General features: G+C 39.9%; 1 protein-coding gene across 2 annotated transcripts in view; it reads left to right on the top strand.

Annotated features, from left to right (window-relative positions):
• The window catches only part of LOC126176216 (FACT complex subunit Ssrp1), a 113,824-nt gene extending 91,236 nt beyond the window's left edge, over positions 1–22,588 (top strand). The window contains exons 10-15 of one of the 2 annotated variants that reach the window (XM_049923371.1): positions 2,763–2,895; positions 10,638–10,819; positions 12,070–12,199; positions 12,311–12,499; positions 21,893–22,111; positions 22,222–22,588. In XM_049923371.1, coding sequence (XP_049779328.1) covers positions 2,763–2,895; positions 10,638–10,819; positions 12,070–12,199; positions 12,311–12,499; positions 21,893–22,111; positions 22,222–22,386 — 1,018 coding nt within the window. In that variant the 3' untranslated portion in view covers positions 22,387–22,588. Of the gene's footprint in view, positions 1–2,762; positions 2,896–10,637; positions 10,820–12,069; positions 12,200–12,310; positions 12,500–21,892; positions 22,112–22,218 lie in introns of both variants that reach the window. The other variant, XM_049923363.1, reaches the window with a different exon arrangement.
• The last annotated feature ends 325 nt before the right edge of the window (positions 22,589–22,913 follow it).

Genomic DNA, 22,913 nt, shown 5'->3' with positions numbered 1-22,913 from the left:
GGACATTGCAATATACAGATTTGTGAGGCATTTAGAGGTGACAGTGGCCCAATGATAGACTGCATGGGAACTTGAGGACAGGCATATTTGTCATCAAGGTTCCAGTCAACCATTCTGGCTCCTACAAAGGACGATTGCCAAAAAAATATTGTGCACCAAGCACATCATGCTGCTTCAACTGTGCACCTGCCATCCTCGAACAAGTAATGGACTGCATGCATCTCTGTGTCATCCAGCATCACTGGTTTCAGACTAGCAGCAGCCAGTCTTGGGAATTATTGTCCCATGCATAGGCTGCCATTAGCACAACACAAATTGCTGCATTTTTAGTGGTGTCAACACAGGGATGCATGTACTGATGATGAATGGCGTAGCATTATGTTCAGCAATGTATGATGATTCTGCATTACTGCAGATGACTGTCTCTGGAAAATATAATGGCGACATGGGGAGAGGTCCGTTCCATTCCTTCGGTGTTTAAGAAGGGCACAGCAGTGTTGCATGTGGCATTGATTTTTATAATTGCGAACTGACATCACATACCCTCTCAGCCTCTGAAGTTCCATTTCATTTCCTCCTCCTGTTTTGCTTGCTTCACTTTTTTTGTCAGGCAGTGCAGCTTTCTGAAAAGAACTTTTTTTACTTACAGACTGTAATACTTTTTAGCAGTAAAGGAGACCACTCATTGAAACACAGAAATGTTGAGTCATCGACTCAACAGGCATACACAAATGGGGGAGGCAACCAGTTTGCTGACTAGGAATGTGGGAGGTCGAGGTGGCAGGTTCACAGGCTAGGTATGTGGTGCAAGAGTGTCAGAGCCAGTGGGGAGCAGTGCACAATGAGGGTGACATAAAGAAGTGAACTGGAAGGTGGTGACAGTACAGAAAGAGGAAGCTGTTGGGTCAAGGGTATAGGAACAGTTGGTTAACATAAATAGAGATGGTGCTGGAAGTGCAGGATGCGATACAAGGATAACTCCCATTTGCATAGTTCAGAAAAGCTGATCATGGAACCATTGATATCAAGCATGTTGTGCCACAGGGTGGTCTGCTTTGTTGTGCCACAGGATGGTCTGCTTTTGTTCTTAGTCACAGTTTAGAGTGCCCATTCATTCTGGTTTACAGTTGTTTGTTTGTCATAACCAACATAAAAAAAATTTCAGTGATTGTAGAGTTAGTATTTAAAATGGATGCTTTCACAGGTGGCCCAACCTCTGATTGGGTATGATAAGCATTCAACATGATGAAGCATAAGGACGGACTAGGATGTTTTGTAGATTGGGTGGGTGACAGAACACTACTTTGAAAGTGGTGAAATTGGGTAGGATTTTCCTCATTTCAGGGCATGATGATAAATCATCAGAGTCCTGGTGAAACATATGGTTCAGCTGTTTGAGTACAGGGTGATATTGAATGACGAGTAGTGTGGTCCTTTGTAATTTATTCTTTTTTTTGGGGGGGGGGGGGGGGAAGGATTAGGGGTTTGTGAGGATATTACATGGGAAATCTGTTTGTTGGGGTGTGGTGGGGAGGCTGGGCTGTAGTGTACGTCTGTGAAGGCCCTCATGAGACATTTCACATATTGGGCAAGGGAGTTCTCGTCACGCAGATATGATGTCCTTGTGGGACCAGGGTGTACAGGAGTTGTCCCATCACCCACACAACCTATGCAACATCCTGGTCCATCCCTGTACTACTCTCGCTCCAACCCATTGCCAACCTGTGGAAGACCTGGATGAAAGACGTGCCAGTTCATTCACCCAGCACTTCATACTCCAGTCTTGTCACAGGCTTATCCTACCCAATCAGAGGCTGGGCCACCTGTGAAAGAGGCCTTGTTATATACCTTGCAAACATTGTCAATATGCCAACCAACCAGCTGTCTACCAGAATGAATGGGTACTGCCAAACTATGGCCAAAAACAAAACAAACCACTGGGTTATACAACACTCAACTGAGCACAACATACTCAATTTTGATGGCTGCTTCATGACCAGGCCAGCTGGATCCTTCCCTCCACCACCAGTTTTTCTGAACTATGCAGGTGGAGGTTAGATTTGCAATTCATCCTTTGCTCTCAGACTATACTAGCCTCATTCTCCATTAACCAACTGTTCTCACACCCTCCACCCAACAGCTTCCCCTTCTTGTTCTACCACTGCCTCCCATTTCATCTTGCTATGCCATCTTTGTGTGCGGCTCCCCAATGTCTCTGACACCCAGGCATCACTTACTCAGCCAGTACACCTGCATTCCTAGCCAACAAACCAGCTGCCTTCCTCCAAGCAGCTAGTTGACACTTCTCTCTGCTTCCCATGTCTCTCTCCCTCTACCCACCCCAGCCTATACAACCCCCAAACCACCCTAGACCACCTGCTGAACTGCACTCCTGGCATTGTGTGTCCCACTGGCACCATGGAAGGGCACAGGCATGCATGTGTTGGTGTTGGACATATGTTTTTGTACACTTTCTAATCAGAAAGCTTGCAAGTTTTCTGTCGTGTGTGTGTGTGTGTGTGTGTGTGTGTGTGTGTGTGTGAGAGAGAGAGAGAGAGAGAGAGAGAGAGAGAGAGAGAGAGAGGGGGGGGGGGGGCACACGCACGCCTTTTGATGACTCAGTGCTTCTGCTCTTTCAGTGAGTATCTTTTTTTATTTACATTATACCAAAACTTTTTTACTGACCTTTTGCATGTAATATTGGATTTTTCTGCTTTAATGATTTAGTACCAGCTACACTAATTCACGATCGTATTTTACAGGTCATTTGATTTTGAAATTGAAACAAAATCCAGTGTTGTCCATACATTTAGTAGCATTGAAAAAGATGAATATGGAAAATTATTTGATTTTATAACAGCAAAGAAATTGCGAGTGAAGAACAGAGGAAAATCGGTAAGCCACTTCTGTCATTTTTCTTGTAAGCTGCTATCCCTGCCGTCTTCTTTCTGTCTCGAAGAAAACTCTGGAGAGAGAGGAAAAAAAACTGTATTTTATGTTTAACTTTGCTGTATTTATTCCGTTTTTACGGCTGCTTTTCTCCTGCCGTAAATATTCATAGCATATTAGGTTTTTATCTGTTTTATTTCCAATTCATACCCTCCATCATTATAGCATACATTCAGAAAAGGTTACTGTTAATAGTTTGTTTAGGTGGTTGTTGTTGTTGTTGTTGTTGTTCAGCAAGCCAGCTTGAAGCAGCAATTAGTATAAATATGCCTGCTAAAGATTATTACTACTACTTCTTCTTCTTCTCCTCCTCCTCCTCCTCCTCCTCCTCCTCCTCCTCTTTTTTTTTTGTGTTTTTTAGACTTCTTACTGATGTGATGGAACACACCACTATTCCTCTCTTGTGCAGCCCTGTTGTCTCAGAGTAGCACTTGCGGCTGATGCTCGCAATTGTTTTTTTTTTTTTTATATATTGCCATCTCTGTTTTCCCCTACAGATTTTGCCCTATATATCTCCCTTTAGTACAATGGAAGTTATTCCGCGATACAGATTAACACTTGTCCTATCATTTTGAAATTTGGTTCCAAGGTGCATATATCCTTCCTCTGTAATGGTGCAATGTAAACGTGGCGCTCTGTGACCACACCCTTGGGCTCAGTGATGCTTCGCACAACAAGATGTCACAAGCGAAAAAAGGCCAGAGCTCAGAAATGCAGGTCAGGTGTAAAGTAGGTTAATGATATCACATTGGCACCAAATTTCACCACAATTCTCCCCTATGCCAGAGCTCAGAAATGCAGGTCAGGTGTAAAGTAGGTTAATGATATCACATTGGCACCAAATTTCACCACAATTCTCCCCTATGCCACCATGAAAGTGTCACATGATGGGAAGGTTGTCACTTCACAACCCCGTAACCACATCTCACCCATTCTCTTGACGCCTATATGATGGTGTGAGAACCGCAATACCCATTGTTGAAATCATGCAGTTTTCTTGTGGGTGGAAAACAGGCTCAGACTAGACACAAAGAAGCCTCAGGAAGTGGCATAAAGGGCTTCAATTAAACCACCACTTTCATTGGGGCATTCATTTGCAAACATTTTGCAGTGGAATAAGAAGGGTTAACACTGTGATGGGCAACAGAACAACATTCTTGACAACCATTGACACTGCTGGCATCCCACAGATGATTTCTTCTTTAAGAAGATTATGGGACTGTGTCTTATTTGAACTTGGTCAGGCTTCTTTGGAGTGTAGTGCTGCCACCATTTTTCCTCTGGTATATAGGGTGGAGTGACTAGGAAACGCTCAAAACCATTTGATGGATTTGAAAGTGAAATGTATTCCCAGTTTTGAATATAAACCACTTGTGATCTGAAGCAGCAAATAGTATTTATGGTTTTTTCTCACACCTGCTGTTCTGCACTCTCCTGTGGTGTGATCACGGGAAGGTGCGACATCGACATGTAAGACGGAGGGTTCCTGTAAGACCCTCCCACCCCCAGTTTGGCAACACCCTCTGTGCCACACCTGCATATTTGCTGAGCACTTTAAAAAATACAACAGTACAGAGAGAACTCTTGACTCATTCCTAAGCACCTGCAAGTATGAAACTCCTACAAAACTCTCATATTCTGCATGTCCCCCAGTAGGCGCTAGAGCTGCAGTATAGCACCACTCAGGTGTAGGGAGTTGAAGGGGATGCCTGCTCTCAGGTGCCCAGGAATTGTCAATGGTTTTCTCTCTGTAGAGGTACATATTTAAAGTGCTCACTAAAGGTGCGTGGGTGGCACCGAGGTTGTCGCTGAGCTGGGGGTTCTTAGAGAGACTTTGTGCCATGCATATGTCAGTGTTGCACCCTCTGTGATTATGCTGCAGCAGGGCTGAAAAAGCATGAACACCCCTTCTGCTTTGGATCAAATTTGTCGAAAGGTTTTGAGTGATCTCTAGAGGTTCCATCCTGTGTACCAAGAGTAAAAATTTGTGAATGCACTACACCCCAAAGAAGTCAGATCATGTTCAAAATGGATTGCAGCCCCATAGTGTCCTTAGAGAAGGGGTCAACTGACTGGATATTGCCAGCAATGGCAAAGGTTGTTGAGAGTGTTGTTCTGTTGCACATTGCACTGTAAACTGTAGTTTTCGACTGCAAAATTAACCCATGGAAAGAAGTGGTTTCAGTGACTCCCTCTACGCCACCTCCTGGAGCCTTTTCATGTTGATACTGAGTGGCACTGTGTCTGAAATGTTTTCCTCAGCCACCCACAAGAAAAAAACTGTGCGTTTTCAATGCTGATGTTGACCTTCCTGTTGTGTGACATTTCCACTGTAGCATTGCGCAGAATTTTGAAATTTGGTGCCAATGTGACCTCACATGAACATCTGAGTTCTGGCCTTTTTTTCACACATCAGCTCCTGGCTGTTTCAAGCATTGACAAACCCAAGAATGATGTCACAGGGCATCACACTTTTGTACCATTCCAAATTGGCCAAATTTCACCCTCCAGTGTAACAATGAGGTAGATGACAGGGCTTAAAAAACCCCTTCTTTTGTGCAGTATAATAATTACTAAATTGATTCTATCAGAAAGGAGGAAATTGTTTTTGTTCCCTTGTGGCTTTGCCATGGGCTTGAGAGTTTATCTATTGCCATTAACCTTTAGCCATATATAAATACAAAGAAAAATGTACATTTTGAAATTATCATTTTCATGTATAATACTGCGGCTTTGGTGGTCAGAAATACCACAACCCTTTATTGGATCTACATTTAAGGTAAATTTATTAATACCACATTGTTATTCCATTTATACAAGTGACAAATGGTAAATGACAAAGAGACTTCTGCCACTGTTTTGTTACTAGTCCTCCAAGTAGGCGCAGTTGTAAGACACTGGATGCAGGTTTGGGAGGGGAGCAGTTCAGATTCCCACCCAGCCATCCAGATTTAGGTCTTTCATGGCTTCCTTAAACTGCTTAAAGCAAATGCCAGGATGGTCCCTTCAAAAAGGCACATCTAATTTCCTTCCCTTATCTAAGACTGTTTGTAATGATCTCCTCATTGACAGGATGATGTACTCCTGTGTGAAAACAGTGGCGTATTAGGTGAATTTAATACTGAATACCTCTATCATGCTTCACGGTTCTTCTTATAACAATATTAAATATATGTATGTGGCAGAACATTATGACCACTGACCTACTGTTATATAAACCCGTCCTGCTGATAGCGATGTCACCAGATGAGGAAAGGCTACTAGTCACATGCATGGTGCATGTAGTATCAGTGTGCATGCTGTCTGTGTGGAGAATGGGGAAGGTGTGCAATCCACTTGAATTTTACTGAGGGTGGATTGAGATGGTCTGAAGACCTGGCAAGAGCACTTTGAAACTTTACGATTTGTCAGGTGTCCAAGGAGAGCTGTGGTGAGTGTCTTCAACACATGGCAAAATCAAGATGAAACTATGTCCTGGTGTCATGGGGTGGGGTGGCGACCCATCATTACAGATGTTGGACATTATAAGCCGGACAGGCAGCTAATTGTGGCAGAACTAACATCAGACTTTAATGCTGTGCAACATACAAATGTTTCTGAATACATAGTGCACCGAACACTCCTAGAGATGGGCCTCCGCAACCAATGATCCATGAATGTTGCCATGACATTGGCAACTACAAGTGAAAAAGGCACGTGACCATCGACACTGGGATGCTCACACAGTGGCAGAGCATTGTGTGGTCTGATTAATTCCGATACCTTCTCCATAATGCCAATGGGAGGGTGCGAATACATCATCTTCTAGTACAACAGCTTCTTGACTCCTGCACTGTGAGATGGAGACAAACTGGTGACAGCTCCATTATGCTCGGGGGAATATTCACATGGGAATCCATGGATCCAGTGGAGCTCTTGCAAGGCACTGTGACAGAAAGGAGTATCATAAACTGTGTGCAGACCATGTACACCCCTTCATGACAGTTGTGTTCCCTAATGGCAGTGGCATTTTTCAACAAGATAATGTGCCGTGCCACAAGGTGAGGAGTGTGATGGAGTGGTTCAAGAAACACAGAGGCGAGTTCCAAATGATGTGTTGGCTGCCCGAATTGCCAGATGTGAACCCAGTTGAATACACCTGCGATGTAACTCAACATGAAATCAGAGCTTATTGTCCCCCTGGAATTTAAAGGCATTAGGTGAGTTGCGTGTGCAGATGTGTTGTTGTCTCCCTCCAGTGACCTACCAAGGCCTGATTACTTCCTTGCTATGACATGTCACCACTGTTATCCATGCCAAAGGTGGACTACTGGCTATTAGGTGGTCATAATGTTCTGGTGTGGAAGCAGTGTGTACAGATTATGATTACCTACCTAATAGCCGGTATGTCCGCCTTTGGCACATATAACAGTGGCAATGCATCATGGCAATGAAGTAATAAGGATTTGGTAAGTCGCTGGAGGTAGTTGGCACCACATCTGCACATCCAAGTAACTTAACGCCCATAAATGCCAGGGTGGGGGAGGGGGCGATGAGTTCTGATGCCACGTTCAGTCACATACCTGATGTGTTCTATTGGGTTCAGATCTGGCAATTAGGGGGGCCAGCACATCAATTGGAACTTGCCACTGTGTTCCTCAAACCACTCCATCACACTTCTGACCTTGTGACTGCCTTTGGGAAACATGATTGTCAAGAATGGGTGTACATGGTCTACAATCAGTGTATGATACTCCTTGTCCCATGGTGCTTTGCACAAGCTCCACTTGACCCATGGATGCCATATGAATGTTCCCCAGAACATAATGGAGTGACTGCCAGTTTGTCTCTGTCCAGCAGTACAGGTGTCAATGGGCTGTTCCCTTGGAAGGTGATAGATTCATGCTGTCCCAGGGCACAGTGAAGAAGGTATGAAGATTAACCAGGACTGTCAACATCCAGTGCTGATGGTCATGTGCCCATTTGTTGTAGTGGCTGATGTCGTATTGTTAACATTGCCACATGCATGGGTCTTCTGCTGTGGAGGCCCATAGTTAGGAGTGTTTAGTACACTGTATGTTCAGATACACTTGTACTCTGCCCAGCATTAAAGTCTGATGTTATTTCTGCCACAGTTTGCTGCCTGCCCAGACTATGGCATCCAACATCTGTAATGAGGGATGGCCGCCCAGCCCCACAATGTCTGGACATGATTTCACCTTGGTTTTACCATGTGTGGAAGACACTCACCATAACACTCTTCGAACATCTGACGAGTCATGTAGTTCCCAAAATGCTCATGCTGAGCCTCCAGGCCATCACAATCTGCCCTCAGTCAAACTGAAATTACATCCCTTCCCCATTATACACATGAACAACATCTTCACTGATACTACATGCACCGTGCAAGTGTATGACTAATAGTCATTATTCGCGCAGTGATGCTCCTATTGCTTGGATAGGTTTATATCGATAGTAGGTCAGTGGCTGATCAGTGTTGATGTTTTGGTAACAGGCATTATTGTCAGTTGTTTTGGAGACAGAATTGTTGGACAGTACCTACCGTATTTACTCGAATCTAAGCCGCACTCGAATCTAAGCCATACCTGAAAAATGAGACTCGAAATAAAGGAAAAAAGAAATTCCCGAATCTAAGCCGCACCTGAAATTTGAGACTCGAAATTCAAGGGGAGAGAAAAGTTTTAGGCCGCACCTCCAAATCGAAACAAAGTTGGTCCATTGTAATATGAGACACAATTTAGGTCGAATGAATGACAATACAGCTACAGTAGTTTGGTTCGAGTCGTAAGCTTAGCAGTTAAGCTTTACCAGGTAGTCATTGCTATGCGTCAGGCTCTCCGTCCGTATTTATACGGGTACCCTTCCTTTTTCAGGTGCTTCGTCTGTTTTGAATCTATTGCTTATTTTGATTTGATCTGATAAGTGCCATTTTCTTTGTTATCGGTGTTTACGTCAGTCACTCTAAGCTGAAAATGCATTACTGTACAGTGTCATGCATTGTTTGTCGCATTCTGATAGTGCGTGTTTACGGCCTCTCGCCGCTCGCGGCATGGCTTGCTTTTGTGCAAGCTACCGCCACTTACAATTAAAAAAAAAAAAGAGAGAAATCGTCTCATTAGCGAAACAATGGCAAGAGACTGCTATTTGTTGTTACTTACACTGCTGCTTTCTTTGATAATGATCAACAAGAACCAAATAATAGACTGCGTATGATACAACATGTTCTGAACGAGAGTTAGGTGAAAATTTTTCTCCGTTTGAAAATCTTTGCGCCCGCTTCTTTAGTACATCAAATTCTGCACAGAAATTAGTCATCTTAGATTTAAAAATCTAGTCAGTTGCCGTGCTTCATTTCTGACTGTATCACTATTAGGCATAAGAATAATACGAATATAAACATGACACGATACATATATTCTTCCGCGTTTGCTATTGTCTCACTCAAGTTTCGTAGTTTATTAGGCAGACAGGATTTAAATGAGATAGCAGCAAACACGAAAGAATACATGGCAAAATGTTTATATTCGTATTATTCTTATGGTGAAGAGAATACTGCATGTGATTCACATTTCATCAGGTTCCTATTAGCAACCATCTATTCTCACAGGTAGGAAAAAATTCAGAACGTAGAGTTGGCCATGTTGACAAACATCCCAAACAGTCTTGCCAGTCGGATTTTAGTAGTACATTTAAATTGTGCTACATTCGAAGATGAACAATACGGAATTTGTATTTGCTTCGTTGGATAATGTATGAAAATGCAGTGGTCGAAACTCGGGGCGGAGAAAAAAAGCTCGTCTTTCACTTCTTTTTTTTTTTTTTTTTTTTTTTTTTAATTTATTTACTGACGCAGAGGTTTTGGCACCCGTATTTATCTTTGTGCCTACAAGGCATGCCTGTGTAGCGCTACATATATTCGACGGCAGAAGTTAGTTGTGGCGGCACCTACCAACATTTTTCTGAACTTCCGCTTGCTTTGCACTCGATTCTAAGCCGCAGGCGGTTTTTTGGATTACAAAAACCGGAAAAAAAGTGCGGCTTAGATTCGAGTAAATACGGTATACCAGAAAGCAAAATATTTAGTGTTGCTGGGACATGCAAATAAAAGTACGTACACTATCCTATCTTTTGGAACTGTAAGTTGCTTCGTCTGAGAGTAAAGAGATGGATAGGTTGGGAAAGTTTAAAAAGGAAGAGCAGGTCACTCAGACGCAGAGCGACTGACCTGTTGTAAGAATGAGGGGCAGTCAGTTATTGTTATTCTCTTCTGGCTGGCCCTACTGGGTCCTTGTAGAACAAAGAGCATTTCAGATTTTAAAGTTATTCCTTGTGATGATATTATTTGCTTTCTCTCAGGATGGGCTCATTTTCTGTTGTTAGACTAAGTTTTTTTCCCAATCCAGTCAAGAATATTTCCCTCAAAATTTCTGTGTAACGCATCCTGTTGTGTTAATGCTGGTTCTTTCAGATTTTCTTTTACTGCATCAATCCATTTTACTAATTAAATTTTAACATTAGTGCAACTGTTACAGAATTCCACAATCTGTGTGGTTAATCTGGTTGGCTCCATTATTACCTTTTTGTTTGAATTTCTTCAGTATCTCTCTTTCTCTTAAAAGTGAGTGTCTTCGTTTGGTATACTATGAGACAGTCGTGTAAATTTCAATCTAATTTTAAATGCATTGCAGGACAAACTTTCATATGCAGAAGACTTTGGTGATTCAGATCAGGAAGATGAACCAGATGCATACCTGGCACGTGTTAAAGCTGAAGCTGAGGAACGAGATGATGAGGGAGGTGGAGAGTCAGATGAATCTTCAACAGATGAAGATTTTAAGCCAAATGAAGTTGAAAGTGATGTTGCAGAAGAGTAAGCCACCTTTTTTTAAATTATGATTTTCTTGCCGAATTTGGAACAGTACCTAAATTTAGTGATTGCATTACTGTAGCTCATAATTATTTTGTTTCCTTATTGTAGTAAAGTTGTCGAGGCAAACACTTTTTGTACTGTCTAATGTACTAGGGCATACTGCAGTATGTTTCAAATGAATTTGCAGTGTGAAGCTGCACATATTTTTTTACGATAAACTAGACCTTACACAGTTGCCATGGTGTGACATATGCTGACAGTAAAAAAATTAAGTTGTTTTAAGCAGAATATGAACATTTCCTGGGAAATTATCTTTCTTGACTTGCGTGCTTTTTCAATAAACTTTAATTTACACATCTATTTATATCTTTCTGTGTTGATGCGCAGTTTCATTCAGATAGTTCCATATCTTCACCAATTTCTTTCCTTAAACTGCTGCCTTACTTATCCTCGCCACTCTGAATTAACTAAACTGAATAGCTTCTAAATCGATTTGTGGCTTTTTCCTTGTGAATGACGATAGGGTCTGTCCTTGTTTCGGATAAGAGATGTTACCATACCCTAGGTTTCTCTTTTTGTGCTTTGGGAACAAGCAAGGGTTTCTGGTGTGTGTGAGCAGTATCCTATTATAATATTGTGGCCTTTATTAAATCATCAAATTGTATTGCTCTAGCTTTTGACAACTACTGTTTACCTTTTTACCAGTAAACATTTTGTAGAATATTTTCAGCCACTCAGCATTTTATCTAGTGTATTGTAGATGAATGCTTTAATTAATAAATTATGCAATGTCAAAAGGGGTTGGAAGGGTTGTAGGAAAGTGCATTGTATCTGTAAGGGAACACACACAAAAGATGTTAAAGCTACTAATTCCAGAGTATTGCTCCAGCACTTGGAGTCCCTGTCAAGTATTGATGACTGCATACATCGAAGTGAGTTCATTGACATGCACCATAACAGGTTGGTACACACAGAACAAAAGTGTAACAGACATGCTTAGGGGATTTAGATGTACTGGCAGTAAGTTTTTATATCCATGAACATGTACTGGCAGTAAGTTTTTATATCCATGAACATGTGCTGTTCAGCTGTTTCTGCAGTATTAAATGTTTGCTGTAATGTTTATAAAGAGGAAATGTTGACTGTCCTCAAATGAAGCTGCACTGTAATTGTTTATTAATTCATAAATGATATTATGCTAACGTTATAAAAATGTTTGTACGGAAATAAAGCTGAAATTTGTTTTACAGGTATGATAGTAATCCTAGCCCATCTGATTCAGAAGAGGACTCTGATGAAGCGTCAGACAAGGAGAAAAAGAAGGAGAAAAAGGAAGAAAAAGAAAAGAAGGAAAAGCCTCCCAAAAAAGCTAAGACTGTTGTACGTCTTTCTTTATCTTTTTATATGTGTGACACAGTTGTTATTTTTAGAGCCATTTTTTACAGATATATTAATACTGTTTGAATGATGCCAACCTTTTGATTGTTGCAGTCTGAAAAACCAAGAAAGAAAAGAGAAAAGAAAGAGAAAGATGAAAATAAGCCCAAGCGTCCTGCAACTGCATTCATGATGTGGTTAAATGCTTCACGTGAGAAGATTAAGGCCGACAATCCGGGCATTGCAGTGACAGAAATTGCAAAGAAAGGTGGAGAAATGTGGAGGGAGTTAAAGGATAAATCAGTAAGTATGAAAGACAGCAGACTTGGGATGATTGTATGAAGCAGTTGGCCTAAGATTAATGCAGTAAATGACCTCAGATCAGACTGAACATGGAAATCTGTATTGTACAAACTCTGATCGCAGATTATATCAACTTGAATTAGGATCATTTTTGACCGAAGAAATTTCATGAACAGGGTAAAGTTCAGCTGCAATCGTCAGTTCACATCCAAATGATATTCCAAACCAAAACCATCGTTTTGTGCAAATACAAGTTAAAAAGAAGTAAGTAATAAAGAAGTTATCACATAAATTATTAAGTAATTATGGGAACACACCACTCTCTCACATCTGAAGCTTGGATTGCCCCTCTCCCCATTAAGGTTAGATAATTATCAGCTATGTAAGTAATGAGTGCAGATATTATTTTTGACTTAGAAAATTGCCTGTCACTGTTTTTGTACAGAGAAATAAATTGTGAAGATCGTGATATGAATTACACCTGGTACTTGTCAACACAGGAGAAAAGAAACTGAAGCAGAGTATCAGATGCCTCCATGTAAAACCTATTGCAGTAGTTCTGCTGGAGAGACTAGCTGGCTAGCTGATATTACATGTAACTGTGATGCATTCTAAAGGTTGTAAATAAACAAAAGATCTCGGTGGAAACAGAAATAATTAAAACATTTGCTTACAATGCAGTTACATCTTGTGACAACACAAAACAGGTTTTGATTAAAGCTGAGTATCCCATGTAGGATATTGTAAATATTAATGTGTTCAATGCTATAATATTCTTTTTTTACTAAATATTAAATGCTATTAAAGAAAGTACATTTCTCCAGGGAAAAAATATAGCTAAGTTCAACAGATCAAAATGTTTTGAAAGTTAATCACACAAAAATATATGTGCTTTTTTGCATGCTACCATTTGAATGACACCTTTTTTAGATATTTTGAACTGTTTGTGAAGTATGAGGGTGTTGTGACCACATGATTCATGTTTTGCTTGGAAAGAACACTGAATGCAACTCCCTCAACCCTCCTGTGGATATAAAAACCAGTGTCTTGAGAACAATGATATATATAGCTCTGCTCTCAATTTTAAATACAATTTCAATATGTTAGCTACATTTCATACAGTGCAATCAGTAGTGATGTAAAACGAACCATGCGCAAAGTCTAGCAATATATATTTTTCCCCCCCCCCTCTGCAAAAATCTTAAATTATTTTGAAATGCTTTATTTCATTGGATGCAGCACAGTAACTGAGACAAAATAATGAAAGGAAATTCAGTCATTTATTGAGCGAAAACATGAAACTAAAATGTGAACGAATCAAATTTTGTTGTCAAATAGTTTTCTTAAAATCAGATGACAAGTATTTCATTAGTGGCCCGTATGTCCAGTCAGCTGTGTCACTAACATTTTGTGAATAGAATGAACAAATGTGGAAAATATATAAAATTTGTTTTGCCACATGAGTGAGGACAAACAAAGCTGCAGTTCTTTGAAATGGCCTTTGTTTTGCTGTAAGATGATTGCACTATTGAAAAGCAGCAGTATCATTTTCCCGCTGGTGAACTGAATGTGTGTCCGGTTTAACGGTTTCTAGACGTTATTTGCCTTTTCCCACCCAATTCAGTGATTACAAAATCTGCTGACTCTTAATTTCTACCTTTCATGGGAATTCATAGCCATTTGACCTACGCTTGATAACGCTACAGGTAGAACTGACAAAGCACTTAGCATAGCAATAGAACCTAACATACAGTAACTATATTTTAATGTTAGGGAAAGAATTTCAGTGCAGTCAAAAAAAGTTACATTTTGTTTTCCAATCACTATGGCACAGAGTTTAGGCACTTTGGGCTATAGTAGCCGAAGGCCATGAGTGCAAACAAACTATAACTTTGATCACCAGTGGGGAGAGGAGTGGTGCAGACAAACAAGCCCCGCCTCTCAGACAAACAAGCCCCGCCTCTCTTCCCCAGGACAGCAGCCTACAGCAGAACTGACACACTGTCAGAAGGTTCACAGATCTCTTCTGGTGTTGTAAGCGTCATAATCAAAATCCAGGATGGACCAGGATTACTCGTTTCACTTATCTTCAAAATAAGAAAATAAAACAAGTGGCAATGCACAACACAAAGCATTCACAGGCAACTACTACACAATTATTGCTTGTTGAGATTACCAGGGTATTGTTCAGGCCTGACCTGTACTGGTATTCGATGCAAACACAGTTCAAAATATCCGTCACCTAAATTCTCACCTTAAAAGTGTCCGCATTACACTAGCTTTCGAGCCTTAGATGACAAATGAGCATAGGTGTTTCTTTGTTATAAAATGCTAGGTCCCTCACACGGCACTTTTTTTTTCAAACAAACTATGTAATTGTCCACAATTTGCATGAAATTGAATTATTGAGTGCATTGATACGGCATTACATTCATACACTTTTTATTTTTGCAAACAGGTTCTTATGCACTTTACTTTACCCAATTGGGCTTCACCAGATGATGTACAATACCATTAACTGGAAATTGGTTAAGTTTCTGATATTTATAAGCAGATAATAAAGCTGTTTTGAATTATCTCTGATAAAATAGTTCCTCTGAATACAGTTCACTGTGAAATAGCATCTGTTTAGTAATTTTGCATATTGGGGTAGAATTCACATTTATTGCAAAATGCTAATTTTTCTGATCCCTATTTATGAATATATGTAAGACAGCAGGTTTATGGAAGAGTAAACATGAAAGAGCACAATATTAATGAGATGAATCGAAAGTGACACTTCACCTTCATCATAGGCCGCTAATATCCAACTCAAAAATTCAGTACAGATGTAATCCTTAGGCTTGAAACAACATTGACATACCTGTGTGCTCATCTATGTAGTGATTGATTTCTTGAGCAATTTTAAAGTGAAAAACTTAAGTTATTAGAGTAACTGTATTTACAGTAGACTACTTATTATCCAACACGTTACTATCCAGCCCTCCATAGTAATTGGCCTATGTAATTAATATAATAATACTTCTTCGTTGTAAAATCAGAATTAATTTATTATCTGTGCTGTACTTTTCCAAAGCTTTAGAAAGTGGAGACCATCTTGATTGCTGTGTACTCTTTCAAAACGTTTTATGCATCTTCTGTGCTTCTAGCACATTTGGAGTCACAATTATGATGCACATACTGTGTTGTCAGTATTGAATAAATTACTGGATCCACTATTCAACAAATTGTACTCAGAAGCACTCTTCCAATGATCAGCAGAGTGGAGCTGGATCAGGTAGCAGGACCAATTCACAGGTAGAGTGGCTGGAAGGTGGTCTCTCAGCATGGGGAGGAGTATAGAGGTGAAGGAAAAGCCGTCTCGTGTACAGAATGCAGCTAGCACATTTGTAACAAAGGGCTAAGCTCAAATAACAGAACTACACAACTCATAAATCTTGAACTGTAAAACAAGTGTGTAAACCGCTATGATAACCACTCACACATGATGAACAGATGTAGCATATGTACAAGACCTGTTCAAAAAATTCCGGAACTTTGCATAATTTTTCTACGCTTAACTTCTACTTATTGTACACGATCACCTTTGAAATACTCTCTTCCACAATTGATACACCACTCACAATGCCGTTTACACATCTGGAAGTAGCTTTGGTACGCATCTTACTGGATCATGTGAAGCACAGTCTGTGAATTTTCTTTTGTTTCGTCTATTGTTGTAAATGTCCATCCTTTCAACTGGGTTTTCAACTTCAGAAATAAAAAAAAAAGTCCGCAGGGACCAGATCTGGTGGGCATGGAGAATGAGGCAGCACAATGATTTCATTTTTTGTGCAGTAGTCACACACCAACGGGGATGAATCTGTGGATGCATTGTTATGACACAAGAGCCATGAAATGTCTCACCACATTTCAGGCCGCTTCCTTCTCACATTTTCTCGTAGGTGTAACAACACGTCCCGATAGTACCATTGATTAACAGTTTGTCCTTGTGGCACAAATTCAACAAATTCATGATAAACTAATCCTTCAAAAGTCAGAAAAAAAGAAAACTATTAGAATGACTTTGACATTTGACCTGACCTGATGAGCTTTATTTTGTCTTGGAGAACATTTCCTGGCCCATTGTGAATACTGAACCTTGGTCTCTTCATCATAATTGTAAACCAACTTCTCATCACCAGTTATGATTATCTTAAGGGACATTTCGGCTCATTTGTGCAATCCAAAACTCTTCACAGATTGGGAGGCAAAGATCTTTCTGGTCTTGACTCATGAGCCATGGGGCAAAATTGGCGGCAACACAATTTATTCCAAAAAACTGTGTCAGAATTTTGTGACATGATCCAACTGAAATATTATATTCTTCTGCAATCTCTTGGGCAGTCAGTCTTTGACAGGCACGCACAATTTCGTTGACATTCCTGACGTAAGAATTGTCAGTAGACAACGAAGGGCATCCTGTGTGAGGGTCATGTGTAACTTCTGTGTGACCATTTTTAAACCATGTGAACCATTTGTGACACCAAGAATGGCTTAAATACTCATCACTGTAGGCTTTCTGCATCTTTTGGTTTGTCTCTGTAAAGATTTTCTTGAGTTTCACGAAAAATCTAAAGCAGACGTGTCACTCCTCTAACTCTGCCATCTCGAAATTTGCAGACTGTGCGAGACAATGCTATACTCAATACAGCACTGAACAAAAACTAACATATAAGCAACAGTGAAACTTCTGGCAGTTACACATTAAACACAGGCGTGTGCAGGGATTCCAACCTCATTTCGCTCCAACACACAATTGCCACAAAATTACGAATGTCTTGGAATTTTTTGAACAGACTTCATAAGTTAGTAACTGTCAGAATGTGACTCAGTAGTTGTGTCCAGGAATAGTCAGGTTCAATCTCTAGTCAGTTCTTGGATCCCCCCCAACCTCCCTCCCCCATTTGCCACTTTTTTAACCTCTGGTAGTGTTTGTTAATGTGGAAAGTGCTGAGTTGTTTAAATTTAGGACTGAGTGTTTTAAAAAAATTGTGCAGCAGCTATAATAGCTGCAGAATTTTGCTTGCACAGTACAATATAGCTATCAGTGCCTTAGATGAAGAGCCTGAAATATGTGACACTGTGTTCATCTACAAAAAAATTCCAGTGCCATCCGATAATTCAGCTAGCAGGAGTCATGATGCAGTTAGTGCAGAATTTATTAACAAAGTATTTACGTAAAAAAACTGTTACAAAAGTGGAATAGATTTACCAGTTGAGAGTTAGAGTTTGAAAGCCTGATTTTCTTTTCATTTCTTTTAGCTGCAGTTCTTTAATTTCTCTGACTACTTTTAATGTCGCCATTCTTAATACGTGTTCTGCAAGCATGCTGTGTACTTTTACATTCACACTCGAGGCATTCCAACCTTTTTTTTTTTTTTTTTTTTTTTTTTTTTTTTTTTTTTTTTTTTTTTTTTTTTTTTTAACTGATATTTTCACATCAAACTGCCCCCATTTTCTTGTTTCTTGGGATGCAGTAAAGACACATGAAGATTTTATTTACAGAGTCCTGGCTTGTGTGTTGTAGTTAGAAGTTACTTTTATTTCAAAATAACAGTGTTGTGCTGCTATAGTTAACTTGCATTATCATTCTTACCAGCTCAACATAAATAAATTCCCCTTATTTCCATTTTCATCAACAAGAATAACACTAAGTTTATTTGTATCATCTCATTTACTGATGTTGTAAAGAGCAACAACATTTGGTGTTGTTTAAATCTCTGTCAAAACAAGAAATGAACAAGATCATAACTTATAATATTATAAGGCACTTTTCAGGCAGCGTATTTGCTTTAAAAAATTTATCAGAACATATTACAATGGATACAGGTGACCGATTATAACTTCACAATAAAATCTGTACAGAATGAGATTTTCACTCTGCAGCGGAGTGTGCGCTGATATGAAACTTCCTGGCAGATTAAAACTGTGTGCCCGACCGAGACTCTAACTCGGGACCTTTGCCTTTCGCGGGCAAGTGCTCTACCATCTGAGCTACCGAAGCACGACTCATGCCCAGTCCTCACAGCTTGGAAGGTAGGAGACGAGGTACTGGCAGAAGTAAAGCTGTGAGGACCGGACGTGAGTCGTGCTTCGGTTGCTCAGATGGTAGAGCACTTGCCCGCGAAAGGCAAAGGTCCCGAGTTCGAGTCTCGGTCGGGCACACAGTTTTAATCTGCCAGGGAGTTTCAAAATCTGTACAGTTATTGTAGGAGTTGGAAATAAGAATAAATTATGACTTTAGAACAGCAGTTAGCTTCTGTCCGTCTGTAACAGTAGGTCTGATGAAATCACTGCCCCCAGTTTTATGCATTCAACCTTGAAAAGTTCTGACAGCGTTTGTGCTCAAATTTGCACACCATGTGCAGTTACATAAAGATAAAATGTAACAATTGTAAAGGCGTGAATGCTTTCTTGGTCCTTTTCTTAATATTGTTATAACACATTTTTAAACTCATCCAATCAACATTTTTCTCTATGTAAATCAAAGTCAACAGCAACTTTTTTCCATGTCTTTTCTTTCTTGGTCATAGTAACTTTGAGTTTTTTGACCTCTGTTGTGTCTTTATACTGAAACAATACAATTTCAAGCAATAAATCTTTTTCAACTGGGGAGAATTTTGAAGGTCGCAGCTTTTCCTGCTTACTTTCCTCCATCACAACACTTTTGATAATACAATGTGTACCAAAAATATTCACCCAATTTGGCACGTCTATATTTCTGAAACTAATCAACATACACAATGAATTTTGTTTTTTGATAAATGGGAAATTCAAGAAGTTTTTTTTTATATCTTTTCATAGGTGTTCAGTACTCCCCCTCTGAGATGCACAGCATAAGTCAATGCGGTATTCAAATTGTTTCCACACAGCAGCGAGCATGTCTTGAGTTACAGCTTCCACAGCAGTTCATTCATTGTTGTTGGTAATGGAGGTACATTAATAGTCTTTTGTAAACCCCCACAAGAATCACATACAGTCAGGTCTGGTGACCTTAGAGGCCAGTAATGTAATGCTGAATCATTTGGTCCATTGCAACCAATCCATCGTTCACTAATCCTTTGATTTAAAAATTCCCTCACTTCCAGATGCCAATTTGCTACCTAGCGGTAACCATGTAAAACTTGAGTGTTTGCTGTTCCCAACAGTACATCATTCACGCACGTCACAAATAACATAATAGTTACGATTTTTTAAATATTGGATAATTCTTTTTGATACACCCTGTATTATGTATCTATGCTGCATGATTAGGATCTCTGGTCAAAGAATGAAAATCGTGCCACCAATTGATTTTTTGCACTGCCAAGTTTATTTCTTGCTAATTTAGATCAACACTGACTTACATTCAGTTGATCATAGTTTAGTGTTATGCAGTACCATGTAATCAAAGGTATCTGGACACCCTCAAAATACATACGATTTTTACATTAGTTGCATTGTGCTGCCACCTACTGCCAGGTACTCGGTATCAGTGATGTCAGTAGTCATTAGACGTCATGAGAGAGCAGTATGGAGCCCTCTGTGGAACTCACAGACTTCGATCGTGGTCAGGTGATTGGGTGCCATACGTCTGTACGTGAGATTTTCACACTCCTAAACATCCCTAGGTCCGCTGTTTCCGATGTGATAGTGATGTGGAAACATGAAGAGAGATGTATAGCACAAAACCGTACAGGCCAGCCTTGTCTGTTGACTGACAGGCCGCCGACAGTGGAAGAGGGTTGTAATGTGTAATAGGCAGACACCTATCCAGACCATTACACAGGAATTCCAAACTGTGTCAGGATCCACTGCAAATACTCTGTCAGTTAGGTGGGAGGTGAGAAAACTCGGATTTCGTGGTCGAGTGGCTGCTCATTAGCCAAACATCACCAACAGTAAATGCCAAACAGCGCCTCACTTGGTGTAACAAGTGTAAATATTGGACAATTGAACAGTGGAAAAAATTGTGTTGAGTGACAAATCACTGTACACAATGTGACGATCTGATGGCAGCGAGTGGGTATGGCGAATGCTCGGTGAACGTCATCGGTCAGCACGTTTAGTGCCAACAGTAAAATCAAGAGGCGGTGGTGTTATGGTGTGGTCGTGTTTTCCACTGAGGGGTCTTGCACCCCTTGTTACTGCTTGTTGTTTCGCGTGGCACTATCGTAGCACAGGCCTACATTGATGTTTTGAGCACCTTCTTGCTTCCCACTGTTGAAGAGCAATTTGGGGATGGCGATGGCATCTTTCAACACTATCGAGCACCTGTTCATAATGCACAGCCTGTGGCGACGTGGTTACACAACTATAACATCCCTGTAATGGACTGGCCTGCACAGAGTCCTGACCTGAATCCTATAGACCACATTTGGGATGTATTGGAATGCTGACTGTGTGGCAGGCCTCAACTGACATCAATACCTCTCCTCAGAGCAGCACTCCGTGAAGAATGGGCTGCCATTCCCCAAGAAACCTTCCAGCACCTTATTGAATATATGCCTGTGAGAGTGGAAGCTGTCATCAAGGCTAAGGGTGGGTCAACATCATATTGAATTCCAGCATTACCGATGGAGGGCACTGTGAACTTGGAAGTCATTTTCAGCCAGGAATCTGGATACTTTTGATCACATAGTGTATTTATACCATTGGCCCTTACCAGGATATGTGCTCTGTTTAGCCATCTAAAGCATGTTTACATTGTGTAATTAATTCTATGGAGCAAATAGATAAATGCATACTTACAGAATTAAAAACTCAATCTGTCACAATATTTTCCACAATAAATTTTTTAACAAATAACTTGATTTGTATATTAACATTTGTGTGTTTATCAGTTCACAATATTTCTTAAAACTGTGTTGTATATAGTCGAAGAAAATTGTGTGTGTGTGTGTGTGTGTGTGTGTGTGTGTGTGTGTGTGTGTGTGTGTGTAGGCGGAGTGACTGCCAGTAACATACTTCTTCCCTATAAATTTTTTATATCCTAATTAGTGTAGTAGTAATATAAACTACAAATGTTAGAGAATTCAATACAAACAGTGATGCAGATATAAATGTGGCAGTCAAATTAGAGGAAAGCAAAAAAGAAATTAATACCTTTAGCTTTATCTTTTAGCATACTGACTTTGTTTTGCAGTGATGTGTATTTTGCTTTTTGCATAAACTGACAGAAGAAAATTAAGACTTAATGTAAGAGTAATGACACTGTCCTGTGTTACAAAGATTATCATATTGTACAGCAGCCAGAAATATCACACATCCGTTGTACATTTTGCTTGCAATATAGAACATGGAATACAAGAAAAGAAAATGTGGTCTTGCTAAATGTTATTCAACTGGTTTCATATTTTAAATGTTTATTAGGAGTGGGAAGCAAAAGCAGCAAAGGCAAAAGAAGAGTACAATAAGGCAATGAAGGAGTACAAGCCACCACCTGCTGATGAGAAGAAAAAAGAAAAGAAAGAACCAAAGAAACGTGAATCCAAACCTTCACCAGTTAAAGCAGGCGCCTATAAGAGTAAAGAATACATAAGTGATGACAGTAGTGATAGTGACGATGAGAAGAAAACTGCTTCTAAGAAGGTGAGTACCTGCCCTTCCATTGTCAGCTGTCCATATTTTGACTTTCTTGTTACATTTCATGACTAATCTTTTTTTTTGTTTCTCCCCACTTCTAAATTTTTACCAAGAAGGCTGATAGTGTTCCAAAGGAAAAGAAACCTGAAGTTAAGAAAGAAATAAAGGAAGAAAAGGCATCTGATGAAGAAGAAGATGATGATGATTTTGAAGAACCAATTGAGAAGACACCACCCACCAGTGAGGATGAAGAGTCTGCCTCTGGATCAGAAAGTGACTAACCGGTTATTTTTGTGAAAAGTGTTTGAACTTCTTTCCAATCACTGTGAATCTTGTGTAAGACAAAACGTAAATGTGTAGTTACTGATGCACATCTCATACCTGAGAATTTTACTGGTGACTTACATAATATCAAGCTGTATATATTTACTTTTTTGTATTTGTTGCTAAGACTTTTTAAAAAAATACAATAATTCTGTAAAAGCCATTTGTCAGTTATCTCAACTGTGTGATGTACCGTCATACCATCATCATGCAGATAACTTACTGCATGTGAAACCTGCCTGGAATGGATGGGCAACAGCCAAAATAATCTTAAAAGTAACTAAATTGGAATCCATTGGATACCAATGGTGCACAGTGACTGTCAAATATTCAAGTGTAATGGAGGACAGCAGTCAGTCACAGAATCTGTAGTTTATTGCAGATCTATATTTCAACTATAACATAGTCATCGTCAGTGCTAAAATACAAAAGCAGAATGAACCAGGAACAGGTACAAAGTACATATATATCACAGTTATACGAA

This window comes from Schistocerca cancellata, chromosome 1 (genome assembly GCF_023864275.1).
Source record: "Schistocerca cancellata isolate TAMUIC-IGC-003103 chromosome 1, iqSchCanc2.1, whole genome shotgun sequence".
NCBI lineage: Eukaryota > Metazoa > Arthropoda > Insecta > Orthoptera > Acrididae > Schistocerca > Schistocerca cancellata.
Note: the sequence above shows the minus strand (reverse complement) of the source record. Positions and strands in the feature narration are given on the sequence as shown.